The 13629-nt window shown below is 37.3% G+C and overlaps 2 protein-coding genes across 3 annotated transcripts; one reads left to right on the plus strand and one right to left on the minus strand.

Moving 5' to 3' along the window:
- Window positions 853–5741, plus strand: LOC104790738 (BTB/POZ domain-containing protein At3g44820-like). 2 transcript variants are annotated; one of them, XM_010516512.2, is made up of 4 exons: window positions 855–1296; window positions 1634–1703; window positions 2090–3628; window positions 4931–5741. In XM_010516512.2, the coding sequence occupies exons 1-4, from the start codon at window positions 1247–1249 to the stop codon at window positions 5222–5224; spliced, it is 1953 nt and encodes a 650-aa protein (XP_010514814.1). In that variant the 5' UTR covers window positions 855–1246; the 3' UTR covers window positions 5225–5741. The 2 variants fall into 2 exon arrangements, with proteins under 2 accessions (XP_010514813.1, XP_010514814.1); XM_010516511.2 differs by lacking the exon at window positions 4931–5741 and having other exon boundaries at window positions 853–1296; window positions 2090–4441.
- On the minus strand, window positions 6032–9481 carry LOC104790737 (probable LRR receptor-like serine/threonine-protein kinase At3g47570). The gene is made up of 2 exons (XM_019246705.1): window positions 6748–9481; window positions 6032–6655 (listed from the first exon to the last, which is right to left on the minus strand). The coding sequence occupies exons 1-2, from the start codon at window positions 9425–9427 to the stop codon at window positions 6294–6296; spliced, it is 3042 nt and encodes a 1013-aa protein (XP_019102250.1). The 5' UTR covers window positions 9428–9481; the 3' UTR covers window positions 6032–6293.

Below are 13629 nucleotides of genomic sequence, written 5' to 3' on the forward strand. Positions count from 1 at the left end.
ACCAAAAATCATGAACGCTGTGTCCACAATGGTTTGTACTGACCCTAGTTTGTTTGGATGGCCTATGATGATGTATGGTACTCTGCAGAGTCCAGGTGGAAGCATTTTATGGAATGGAATAAACACGGGAGCGCGAATGAGAAGCGCAGGTTCAGATTGGTGGTACGAAGATGTTTCTTATCTTAGTGTAGATTTGTTTAAAANACTAAAAATTTTCTGTAAAACATATTTCACCAAACTTATCTATATAAAGTATAGATGTACAAACTTTTAATAAAACATCCTTTATTTCTAATTTGAAGGCAGTTTTTTTAACACTGATTCTGGTCCATATAATCCTAGGCACGGTTCTAACTCTAACCCGGTTAATTTGATAACCCGATTAACAAATATCGTGGATACAAACCAAATCAATTCATATACCCGAGCTAATAAAACTCGTCAGCATCATACCTGAATTTCTCCGAACCTAACTGAAACACTTTGACACAATAGATACAGTTACTTTTGTCTCTTTGTCTCCTTAATTCCCACGCTTTTTTTTTTTTTTGTCAACAATTCCCACGCTTCTTCCTTCACATTTATTACCTTTTTTTTTTTGGTTTTTTGTCAACCAGATTTATTACTTTTTAGTACTCCGTATTTTATTTTCCAACTTCATCTCAAAATATCATTTACATAACGTAAAGAAGAAATAAACCCTTTTCTTCCTGGGATCTATAAAACTTTATCCCTAAATTCACTCTAAAATATCCCTAAATTCACTCAAAAATAATCTCATTTTTTTTTTCTTATTACCTACCAAAACTAAAAGAAATTGTTTGTTTTCAATTTTAGTGAAAAAAAAAAGAGAAAGTATTTATATTTTTTAAAATTGTGTTTTCTTCTGTCTTTGGTTGATTTTAGCTGTAAAGGTCTACAACACACACCACACCACACCATTTGCCCACGAAACTGACCCCTTTCTTGACGTCTTCTCTTCTTATGTGACTTTTGGTTTTAAAATGATCAATAAAAATTGTTTCTTTTTCTTCTTTGTCTTAAATTTGGTTTTAGTTTGAAAGCTTTAATGGTGGTTTAGTGGTTTTCTCTCTCTTTTTTTTTTTTTTAATTCTTATTCAAGTTTTTAAATTATTATCTGGGTTTGGTAGGATTTTTTTTTAAAAAAATTTCCTTGTGAGATGTGAAATTTTCAACTTTTGATCATCTTTCTAGGTTGGAGTTTGGGTTACTTCTCTCTTGTGAGATGTCACCTGTTGCAAAAGTCTCTGAGTTTCACAGAGAAGGGAACGACTGGTACGGACATACCTCTCTATCTATCTATTTGCATGTATGTGTGCTTTGTTTATGCAATTTAAGTTCATGGGTTCTGTTCAAACTTCATTCAATTGTTCAAATTTATGATGTCGGTAGCTGAGAGACCTTAAAGTTTGTACCTTTCTTACAATTCTTCACTTGCCATGTCATTTTAAAGATGCTCAGAGAGAGGACTAACTTTTACACAATTTGGCTTGTTAATGAACAATTTTGGATCGAAGCTCATATCTCAAATATTGGATTGGATAGATTAGTAAAATAAGATGGAATTTGTACTTGGAAATCTTAGAGAGAGCTGGGTTTTATATATATGCAGGTTTTGCAAAACAGGACTGTCAAGTGATATCACTGTTGTTGTTGATGATGTGAAGTTCCATCTTCACAAGGTAAATATAGTTTTGATTATTCTTTGATGCTTTGCTTTCTTTATGAGTTTGGTATCGCCTTTGTCTTCTACTGTAAGTATGTGTTCACCCGTTAAGCAAGATTTAGCTAGGTGGTACTTAGTATAATGATGTTAGGAACTTAAATGTTCTGCTTCAGTGTAGCCTTGAAAAAAGACTAGTTGGTGCTTACTTGTTCCCATTAGTCTACTTGTGGAAACAGTTACATAGATTTAGCTACTAGTTATGGTTATGTAAACATGTAACGACGTGTATGGTTATGTTTATTGAAATATATGTATCAATGTTATATGAATCTGTCTATATATAAGTATTAGTAGCAACTGTTTTGCAAGAACTACAAGAGTTATGTATCTTTGTATTTGCAGTTTCCATTGGTTTCAAAATGTGGAAAGCTAGCACGGATGTATGAAGATTCTAATATCACTGGTAAGGAATCACTCTGGACTACAGTGCTTGAAGAGTTCCCTGGTGGCGCAGACAATTTCCTGATAGTTGCTAGATTCTGTTACGGGACACGAGTAGATATCAACTCGAAAAACATAGTCTCCACACATTGTGCAGCTGACTACCTCGAAATGACAAATGAGTACGGGGAAGATAACTTGATTTCACAAGTCGAAACATTTCTGCACAAACACGTGCTTCGCAGTTGGAAAGACTGTATCTTGGCCTTACAAAGCTGCAACCCGGTGTTGAAGACTGCAGAAAAGCTTCAGACAATACCAAAAATCATGAACGCTGTGTCCACAATGGTTTGTACTGACCCTAGTTTGTTTGGATGGCCTATGATGATGTATGGTACTCTGCAGAGTCCAGGTGGAAGCATTTTATGGAATGGAATAAACACGGGAGCGCGAATGAGAAGCGCAGGTTCAGATTGGTGGTACGAAGATGTTTCTTATCTTAGTGTAGATTTGTTTAAAAGACTCATCAAGACTATGGAAACAAAAGGTATACGTGCAGAAAGTTTAGCTGGTGCTATGATGTATTATGCGAGAAAGTACTTACCGGGTTTGGGACGGTGGCAGAGCGGAACAAGTGGTGACAGCAGCAAAAGTAGAAGAAGAGTTGTGAGTTTTAGTTTGGCAACAGCTTCTTCTCCATCCTCTATGTCTCCTGTTGATCAGATTGCTTTGCTTGAAACCATTCTAAGTCTGCTACCTGAAAAGAGAGGAAGATCATTCTGCAAGTTCTTGTTAGGTCTTCTTCGTGTTGCTTTCATTTTAGGAGTTGATGGGAATAGTGTAAAGAAGTTGGAGAAAAGAATAGGGATGCAGTTGGAGCTTGCAACGCTTGAGAATCTTCTGATTCTTAACTATTCTGATTCAGAGACATTGTACAATGTAGATTGTGTTGAACGAATAATATGCCATTTTGTATCGTCATTGTCATCTTCACAGTTACCTGAGTTCTCTCCTCCATCTTTGGATCCAGTGACGTCTCCTACTTCAGTGCCTTTAAGGAAAGTGGCGAAGATGGTTGATAACTACATGGCAGAGGTTGCTTCTGATGTGAATCTGAAACCGAATAAGATGCGGTCTCTTGCAGCAGCTCTTCCAGAATCTTCAAGACCCTTGTATGATGGTCTATACAGAGCGTTTGATATCTATTTTAAGGAGCATCCATGGCTTTCAGAAAGAGACAAGGAACAACTCTGCAACATCATGGACTACCAAAGACTCTCCATTGACGCTTGCGCTCATGCTTCCCATAACGATAGGTTACCGCTCAGAGTTGTTCTTCAAGTTCTCTTCTTCGAACAAATGCATCTCAGAACCGCTCTTGCAGGCGGTCTAAATGTCACAAACACAGAAACAGCTCCTGCGGTGACGATCCCTGGTGGAAGAACAGGACAGGAGATAGTTCAGCGAGATGGTTGGGTGACCATTGTGCGGCAAAACCAGGTTTTAAAAGTTGATATGCAGAAAATGAGGTCACGGGTTGGAGAACTGGAAGATGAGTTTCAGAGTATCAAGCAGGAGATGAAGAAGAGAGTGAGCAAGTCCTCTAGCTCAATGAGCTCGCCTCGTCTTGTCAAGCTTGGCTGTAAGTTTCTTCTTCCACGAGCTTCTGATGCTAAGAATGATACAGTCCATAGCTCGGTTTCCAGCACTCCTAGATCTGCTACCGCTGACCAAACACTCCCTCATTCCTCTCGCCATTCCAAACACCGTAAAAGCTTCTCATTTTTCGGGTAATCTCCCTCCAAACAACATTTATCATCCACTCCTCTCTTAAAGCCGAACACAGAGGAAGTTCCTTTTTCCTTTCTCCCTCGAGGAACTCTCTCTTTTCCCGGGGAAACCAGCAAAAAGTTCCAAAAAGGCCCAAGAACAAAAGCTGGCTTATTTGAAGAAGAAGATGATCTCTTTCTGCTCAGTAAACTGTTCTGTGTTCTTTGTCCCGGTTTAGAGTCTTTGCCGCGGTTTTCTCCCGAGGTAAAAGCATTGAAGACTCTTATTACCATCAAAGGCGATAGAGTTGCGGGACTGATCTAGGTGGTTTTTTTGGATACAGATATACACGATCAAAGTAAATAACTAGTTAGGATCTATAGATCAAAAGGGGTATAATTCTTGTCTGTTTTTGATATGATTGTGTTTGAATATATGTTGATATGTTGTAAGTTACAACTTGTAACTATCTATGCGCATATTTCTTCGTTATGTGGCAAGGTTATTGTTTTGTCAATAAAATATAGAATCTTCTTTACTACACACATGCATTGTAACGTTGATTGTATTACAGTTAATCCTGAAGGATCAAGATTACAAAATGATGGTCGTGGACGCTCTTAGCTCCGTACAATCTCTAGGTTGCCTAGAATCATAAGCGGGTACAGTATGTGGAACCAAAACGTTTTAAAGTGCGAAAGCAATTTTTTGGACAGTTAACAGTTTAACCGATATACGTTAAATTCCCTGCAAAAAGATTAAACACCCACAATATTGTTGCTTTTGAATCTTCGAGATGCTGCTTCATTATTTATAAATTTCTTTTCTCCGTAGAAGGACAATTTGATTTTTCTTCTTCTTCTTCTCTTTATTAGTTACTATTCTTACAACATATCTTACAACATATCATTCATCTTTTGTATGCAAATAACACAATCTTTCATTGAAAACACTCCGCAAGCAGACAAGCACTATGGTACATATATAAAGAGGAAAACCACACATTATGAAAACGATTATTTTTTTTNCCAGGTTTTAAAAGTTGATATGCAGAAAATGAGGTCACGGGTTGGAGAACTGGAAGATGAGTTTCAGAGTATCAAGCAGGAGATGAAGAAGAGAGTGAGCAAGTCCTCTAGCTCAATGAGCTCGCCTCGTCTTGTCAAGCTTGGCTGTAAGTTTCTTCTTCCACGAGCTTCTGATGCTAAGAATGATACAGTCCATAGCTCGGTTTCCAGCACTCCTAGATCTGCTACCGCTGACCAAACACTCCCTCATTCCTCTCGCCATTCCAAACACCGTAAAAGCTTCTCATTTTTCGGGTAATCTCCCTCCAAACAACATTTATCATCCACTCCTCTCTTAAAGCCGAACACAGAGGAAGTTCCTTTTTCCTTTCTCCCTCGAGGAACTCTCTCTTTTCCCGGGGAAACCAGCAAAAAGTTCCAAAAAGGCCCAAGAACAAAAGCTGGCTTATTTGAAGAAGAAGATGATCTCTTTCTGCTCAGTAAACTGTTCTGTGTTCTTTGTCCCGGTTTAGAGTCTTTGCCGCGGTTTTCTCCCGAGGTAAAAGCATTGAAGACTCTTATTACCATCAAAGGCGATAGAGTTGCGGGACTGATCTAGGTGGTTTTTTTGGATACAGATATACACGATCAAAGTAAATAACTAGTTAGGATCTATAGATCAAAAGGGGTATAATTCTTGTCTGTTTTTGATATGATTGTGTTTGAATATATGTTGATATGTTGTAAGTTACAACTTGTAACTATCTATGCGCATATTTCTTCGTTATGTGGCAAGGTTATTGTTTTGTCAATAAAATATAGAATCTTCTTTACTACACACATGCATTGTAACGTTGATTGTATTACAGTTAATCCTGAAGGATCAAGATTACAAAATGATGGTCGTGGACGCTCTTAGCTCCGTACAATCTCTAGGTTGCCTAGAATCATAAGCGGGTACAGTATGTGGAACCAAAACGTTTTAAAGTGCGAAAGCAATTTTTTGGACAGTTAACAGTTTAACCGATATACGTTAAATTCCCTGCAAAAAGATTAAACACCCACAATATTGTTGCTTTTGAATCTTCGAGATGCTGCTTCATTATTTATAAATTTCTTTTCTCCGTAGAAGGACAATTTGATTTTTCTTCTTCTTCTTCTCTTTATTAGTTACTATTCTTACAACATATCTTACAACATATCATTCATCTTTTGTATGCAAATAACACAATCTTTCATTGAAAACACTCCGCAAGCAGACAAGCACTATGGTACATATATAAAGAGGAAAACCACACATTATGAAAACGATTATTTTTTTTTGAGGCTTCAGAATAAGCCTTTAGGTAGCTAGGTTTGAAAGTTTGTGAAGGAAAACGAGTAACAGTTCAACGTCTAGCTGTTCTTCTGGCTTTAAAGAACCTCTCTCTGATGGATATTAACTCCTTTGCGGCTTCATTAGTTGCCAACCGGTTCGCTGGAGATTCTTCACAGCACCTTAGTCCCACCTCCAAAACCAATGTCAAGCACGCAACAATAGGAAAACCGACTCTTAGACCGCTGTGAAGAATTGATTTGTCTGCAATGTCCAGTACTCTTTCCGCCAACGCCAACTTGGTATAACTGTAGAGAGTAAAGTTTCCTTCAAAGAATTCACTGGTTGGTCGTTTTCCAGTGAACATTTCCAAAAGGAGAACCCCAAAGCTATAAACATCACCATGTGTTGATGGTTGTCCTCCCATTCCATACTCTGCACCATAATCCATAAAAAACAAGATTGTATATGAAAACATAATATATGCGTTTTCTACGTACAAGATATCACATGTGTGACAGTTTTACCCGGTGCAACATAGCCGACGGTTCCTCTGACGTCGGTCGAGCTGAGTTGGCTGAGGAAGGACTCTTGGTCGAATTTTAGGAGAAGCTGGGATAGACCAAAGTCGCTAACATGAGCTGTAAGATCATCGTCTAGAAGGACATTGCTTGGCTTAAGATCGCAATGAGCTATAGGTTCATGACAATGGAAATGAAGATAGTCCAAAACAGAAGCCACGTCTATGGCAATGTTGAGCCTTTCAAGAAATGTCAATGTTCTTGAAGGCCTATGAATCTCTTCGACTTCTTCTGTGTGCAGCCAATTATCCAAGCTTCCATTAGGCATGAACTCATAAATGAGAGCTCTAAATTCGTTTCCTTGGAAATCAATACTTGAACAAGCCGTCAATAGTTTCACAAGATTACGATGCTTTATGTCCTTGAGGGATTCACATTCTGACATAAAGCTTCTCATTGCTCCACGTCTCTGCATGTTTAGAACTTTCACTGCAACAATCTTGTTCTCTGCAGGGAGCAAGGCTTTATATACAGTACCAAAACTTCCTGACCCAACCATATTGCTCGAAGAGAATCCATCAGTCGCATTTCGGATCTCTCCATAAGTTATATGCTCATGAAAGACATCCAGTGTGGAAGTAGATGGATTATTACTCTGCTGGTTCTTCTTTGTTTTTCTAAACCAACGTAGAGAAAGTAAAGCTATGAAAAACAGCAAAAGCAAACCCATGCCTATGCTTACTTCAATCGCAACCTTCTTTAAGTGAGAGGAATGCTTTGATCCCATAAGTGGACCTCCCGTAAAGCATGGATTAAGTTTTAATTCCTTGATGCCTCCACAAAGGTTTTTGTTTACAAATACTGAAACTGTTGTAACATTCTGAAATATCCCTTCTGTTGGCACACTTCCCTCCAAGTTGTTAACCGATAAGTTGAGATACTCTAAAGAGGAAAAATTTGCAAGATATGCAGGTATACTCCCAGAGAGATTATTGTTCGAGAAATCAACTCTGTTAACAGCTTTTAACCTTCTTATATCTGGAATGGCCCCATCAAAATAGTTTCCTTGCATCAAAAGTATTTCCATCGAGAGACAATTTCCCAAGGCATGTGGGATTTGTCCAGATAATTTATTATGTCCAACTGATAGTTGAACAAGATATTCAAGTTTTCCAACATCTATTGGTAGAAAGCCGGTTAAGAAATTACCTGACAAGTCTAGATTAACAAGGGACTGGATTTGCATAATTTCCCATGGTATAGTCCCAACCAACTTATTAGACTTAATGTATAACTCCCGCAGAGAAGTACAATTACTGAGACTCAGAGGAATAGTTCCTTCAAAATTATTGTTGTGCAAATATAGAATGTCTAACCGAGTGAGGTTGCCTAGGAAAGATGGTAATTCTCCAGAAAATTTATTTGACATGAGATTTAATCCCTCCAAGTTGAAAAGCTTACTAAGAGAAGTTGGAAATGCACCTGTCAACATATTTTCTTGTAATCCAAGGCTTCGTAAACTTATGAGATTCCCAATGTCATAAGGAATGCTTCCATAGATGAAATTTTTTCCAAGGTCTAGATGGTAGAGGTTCGTGGAGAGATTCGCAGTGGCGGTAGGTAATTCACCCCCGAGCCTATTGTGACCAATCTCTAAGGTCTCTAGTTTTGTGCAGTTAGTTAGAGCAACCATAAATTCAAGATCTCCAACAGAGTAACTTCCTAACGAATTACTTTGAATTAATAGCAGTTGCAAATTCCGTAATTTCCCAAAGCTCGGAGGAATACTGCCAATCAGATTGTTATCATCGATTCCCAACTTTTGAAGGGTCGAGATATTGGAAAGTGTTGTTGGAATGACTCCTGTGAGACTATTACCTCCCATATTTAACTCTTGTAGGTTTGGTAGCAGCTTACCAAAATCAGTCCTCAAGGAACCCGAGAAATGGTTACCAGAGATATATAAATACTCAAGTGAGGAAAAATTATAGATTGCGGGAGGAAAAACACCTACGAAATTGTTCACTCCTAAATTAAGTTCCACCATGTGAGTCAATCTAGCTATATCTTCTGAAATTTCTCCTTTCATGTTGTTACGTGCAATCGTAAGACTTCTCAGGGATGTCAAGTTTCCAAGAGATGCAGGGAGCTTCCCTTCCAGCTTGTTTCGACCAAGATATAAAAATACAAGCTTTGTCAATGACCCTAGTTCTGAAGGAACACCTTCTCCAAGATGATTTGAAAATAAATCAAGCCCTTGCAGTCTAGAGCAGTTAGAGAGACTGACTTGAATCCCTCCTCCCAAAAAATTAAAGCTCATATCCAAGTGTTTAAGTCTAAACAAGTTTCCAACTTCTTGAGGGATGATACCACTGAAAGAGTTATCTGAGAGATTAAGTGATATGAGAAATGAAAGGTTACCAATAGATGGTGATATCACGCCGCCCAATTGCAATCCTCCAAGGTCCAAAGCAGTTACTCTCTTGTGCTTGCGGCCACAGGTAACCCCATTCCATTTGCAGAGAGAATTTGAGTTATTCCAAGAGGACAAAACAACTCTTTTTTCTTCGGAAACATGATACTTGAACTCCAGCAACGCCATCATATCGATTTCATCCCTAAAACGATATGCTTCATCAAGTAGCATGAGATCACTGAAAAAAGCTAGTAAAACAATCAATCTCATAATTTGCAGGGAAGTAAGTACAAGGGAGGAACAAAAATATGCAAATGGTGGTGGTAGTAGTATTAATGAAACTTATAGAGTAAATAAATACAAAAATATGCAAATAATTGTTTTCTCAAGTCAAGTCGTCCACTTTCTCAAAAGCAAAACCATTAGACTAATCTTTAAAAATACGGCCAATTGACGACAAGTTTCGTGTTATATCACACTACCGACTAAACAGTTTGTAAAAAGTGTAAAATTCTAAAGAGTAATTAATGTATCTTTTGACGTCTGTTTGGATCGTTAATTATTTCCAATATTTTGTTCCTCAAACCGACTGAAGAACAAACTTTTGGGTATTATATTGTAGCCAAAGGTTCTCATAAAACAGGAAAAGTATGGAGTTTCCATCCAACCTAAATCTAGAGTTTGATTCGTTTTATTAAACCAAATAAAAGAGTATAGATTTTTGGGCAATGAAAACAAATTATAATATAAGATTTTCCTTTTTTTGGGAAATAAAAATAACCCAATGAACCCATAAATGTTATGAGATATTGATTGCTTGATGAGTGTATTTTTATTTATTTTAACACTAGTAAAAAAAATTTGTATAGCTACGATAGAGTCATGAAATTTTGTGGCTAATTTTGTAACAACCACTAAGTTGATAAGATGACAATTTCGTGGCTAATTTTAGCCATGAATCATATACGTGATAATTTGGTGGCTAATTTTAGTCACGAATTCTATATGTGACAATTTCGTGACTAATACAATCACAAACTAAATTCGTAACTAAATCGTGACTATTTATTGTCACAAAATTATCACATAACTAAATCATAGCTTATTAGCTATCAAAAGCCATCAAATTTCAGTAACTATTTAATTTTTACAAGTATATCCAAATTTTAAATTATACCCTTAAAACGAAATTCAATAGATGGTAATATCACGCCGCCCAATTGCAATCCTCCAAGGTCCAAAGCAGTTACTCTCTTGTGCTTGCGGCCACAGGTAACCCCATTCCATTTGCAGAGAGAATTTGAGTTATTCCAAGAGGACAAAACAACTCTTTTTTCTTCAGAAACATGATACTTGAACTCCAGCAAAGCCATCATATCGATTTCATCCCTAAAACGATATGCTTCATCAAGTAGCATGAGAGTACTGAACAAAGCAAGTAAAACAAACAATCTCATAATTTGCAGGGAAGTAAGTACAAGGGAGGAACAAAACGACATGATGTAAAATTATTATTCATAAACCCCATTTTATTACTTATCCAAAACGAGCAGTAAATAGTTAATAAAAAAAACAAGTTATCAATCACTAGTCTTGCGAAGGCAGTATAGACGACTAAGAAACACTTAAGATATATTTGGTAGTTATTTTAATTCTTCTTTTCATGAGATTCATCAACTCAACAAACACAACATAATTTATAATCTTTACTATTATCTGGGGAGGATAAAAACAAAAAAAAAAAAATACAAAAATTCCATTATATGTCCCCACGACAAAAGAAAAAGAAAACAAAGAAAAACAATTTCAGAGGGCAAAAAGGTAATCAAAACGAGACAAAACACGCGGACTCTATGTGTTTGGAGTTTAGTTTGTTCGGATCTTAGATATGTTACATGAGTATCCAAACACTTTCTTCTTTCCAAACCTGTGAACAAATTAAAATCCAAACAGCGTCGTATAAAATATCTTCCATATAATTCTGTTTGTCATTTAATCTGCGAAAAAACAGCAACTCCAAAGAGAACCTACCATTTCTGTTCGTCATCTAATATTACTATTTAAGCATTTAAATTCTCTATTTGTTGCTGTTTAATTTGGAAGGCTTCTTACTAGATAAAGAGGCATAATGAAAGGACGAGCTTTAAATCTACAGTTGTATTGTAAGCAAGTTAACTTGAATTTATTTGCAAACCTAAAATCATATCTTAAACAGACAATCTTAATAATAATCTTTTTCAAGTCGCATCGTAAGGAGACTACTTTTAACTAGAACATCAGTATAATTAAATAACTGACCTTTTATAGTGCTTCCAACAATGGAATTGCCTTCGAAAATTGCCATCCATGTATGATTCTTCCATATTTTCCAAAAACTAACAGCTTCCTAAGAGCTATCATTAGCGGGAGAACGGTTTACCGTCGCTCAAAAAAGAATTTTTTTTTTAATATTAACTAATAAGAAATGGACATGTGTAAAAAAGGTTGAGAAACGTTTTTTTCCCTAGTACTTTGAACTACATTCTCTTACATCTCTCTCCTTTTTATATTTTTTAATTAATTTATAATAAGAGAATTTGAGGAGAAGGAACCACAAATAACGATGGTATAAGACACTTGCCACATAATTTTAAAATATTATTGCTCAAGTCTGATTCATTCTTGACATGATATGATATAAATATATATATATATATATATAAGAATATATATAAAAAAAGACAGCAACACCGTGACATGATATGATTTACAACAAAATCTACAAAAATTTAACATCTAAACAGAAACCAATCCGTTTGACCCAAAAAAAACAAAACAATCCACGAACTACAAATGATACTTCTTATCCTGGCGAGGACAACAGTATAATCACTTGGTGCATTGCAGACTGGACATGGCAATGTCGAATACCCTCTTGGGCTGAGGCCTATCCTTCAGGTCGATCCCATTATTTAGAATTTGAAGGTTCTGATCACCGACCACTCATGATTTTCTTTGACCTACAACAAAAAAAAGAAGAGAGGAATCTTTAGATATGACAAAAGACTCAAGCGGAACAAGGAAGTCACGACACTAATAAAGTCAACCTAGCAACCAGAGGAAGAAGAACAAGTTGAGCAGAAGATTAATAGATGCAGAGCTGCTCTCATCCGGTGGAAAAAGCAGCACCACTTTAATAGCCAGAAGAGAATAGAGGAAGCTCGCCATAACCTAGACATCGCCATGTCAAGCTCTTCTGCCAATACCCTATTGATCGAAGCAATAAATGACGAATTAAAACTGGCCTACATGGATGAAGAAGAGTTCTGGAAGCAGAGAAGTTGACTCTAGGGGACAAAAACACTGGATATTTTCATGCTATCACAAAAGACAGAAAAACTGTCAATAAACTTGCGGTCCTCGAGGATGATAATGGTCAAGCTTGGTATGAAGAGAGTCAAATTCTGGGGATCATAACGAGCTACAATGACAACCTGTTCAAGTCAGAGGGATCATATGACTCCACAACGGTGCACGAGGCATTGAATCCATGCATTCCTACAGATACAAACCAGGAGCTGATCTCCTTACCATCACAGGAGGAGATCAAAGCGGCTTGTTTCTCCATCCATGCCGACAAAGCTCCTGGTCCCGATGGCTTTTCAGCCAGTTTCTTTCAATCGAACTGGACAACTGTGGGCCCCCCAAATCATCACTGAAGTCCAGAGCTTCTTCTTTACAGGCATCCTACCGAGAAACATCAACAAAACATATGTCCGCCTGATCCCTAAGATCACATGTCCAAAGAAAATGTTAGACTATAGGCCCATTGCTTTTTGCACTGTCTATTATAAAATCATTTCAAAAATCCTTACCAGACGACTGCAACCTATCCTGCACACAATTGTGTCAGAGAACCAATCCGCCTTTGTACCGGATAGAGCCATCTAAGATAATGTGCTCATAACCCATGAAGTACTTCACTACCTGCATTCTTCCACAGCAACACAGAGATGTTATATGGCACTGAAAACTGACATGAGCAAGGCATATGATAGAATTGAATGGGAGTTCATATCAAAGGTACTTGAGCGACTAGGTTTTCATCCTACCTGGACAAACTTAATCATGCAATGTGTTACCACCGTGAGATACTCCTATCTTCTGAATGAATCAGCACAAGGACTAGTAACCCCCAAACGTGGTATCAGACAGGGTGACCCACTCTCCCCCTGTCTCTTCATACTGTGTAGTGAAGTGCTGACAGGCCTATGCAAAAAAGCGCAGGAGGATAATAAGCTTACAAGAATTAAAGTTGGAAAGCATAGTCCAAGAATCAGTCACTTACTCTTTGCAGACGACACCATGTTCTTTTGCAAGACTGATCAACAAAATTGCAACACCCTGCAACTCATCCTCCATGAGTACGAAAGAGCCTCAGCCCAAATGATAAACACAACCAAGTCTGCGATCACTTTCTCTGCCAAAATGCC

This window comes from Camelina sativa, chromosome 6, assembly GCF_000633955.1.
Source record: "Camelina sativa cultivar DH55 chromosome 6, Cs, whole genome shotgun sequence".
Classification (NCBI taxonomy): Eukaryota; Viridiplantae; Streptophyta; class Magnoliopsida; order Brassicales; family Brassicaceae; genus Camelina; species Camelina sativa.

Excerpts from the sequence above, each read along its gene's own strand:
- LOC104790738 (XM_010516511.2), top strand. The coding sequence starts at position 1,247 with ATGTCACCTGTTGCAAAAGTCTCTGAGTTTCACAGAGAAGGGAACGAC. Across the intron at positions 1,297-1,633 it reads CACAGAGAAGGGAACGACTG|GTTTTGCAAAACAGGACTGT; the intron begins GTACGGACATAC and ends ATATATATGCAG. Across the intron at positions 1,704-2,089 it reads TGAAGTTCCATCTTCACAAG|TTTCCATTGGTTTCAAAATG; the intron begins GTAAATATAGTT and ends TTGTATTTGCAG.
- LOC104790737 (XM_019246705.1), bottom strand. The coding sequence starts at position 9,427 with ATGAGATTGATTGTTTTACTAGCTTTTTTCAGTGATCTCATGCTACTT. Across the intron at positions 6,656-6,747 it reads CGTCGGCTATGTTGCACCGG|AGTATGGAATGGGAGGACAA; the intron begins GTAAAACTGTCA and ends ATTATGGTGCAG.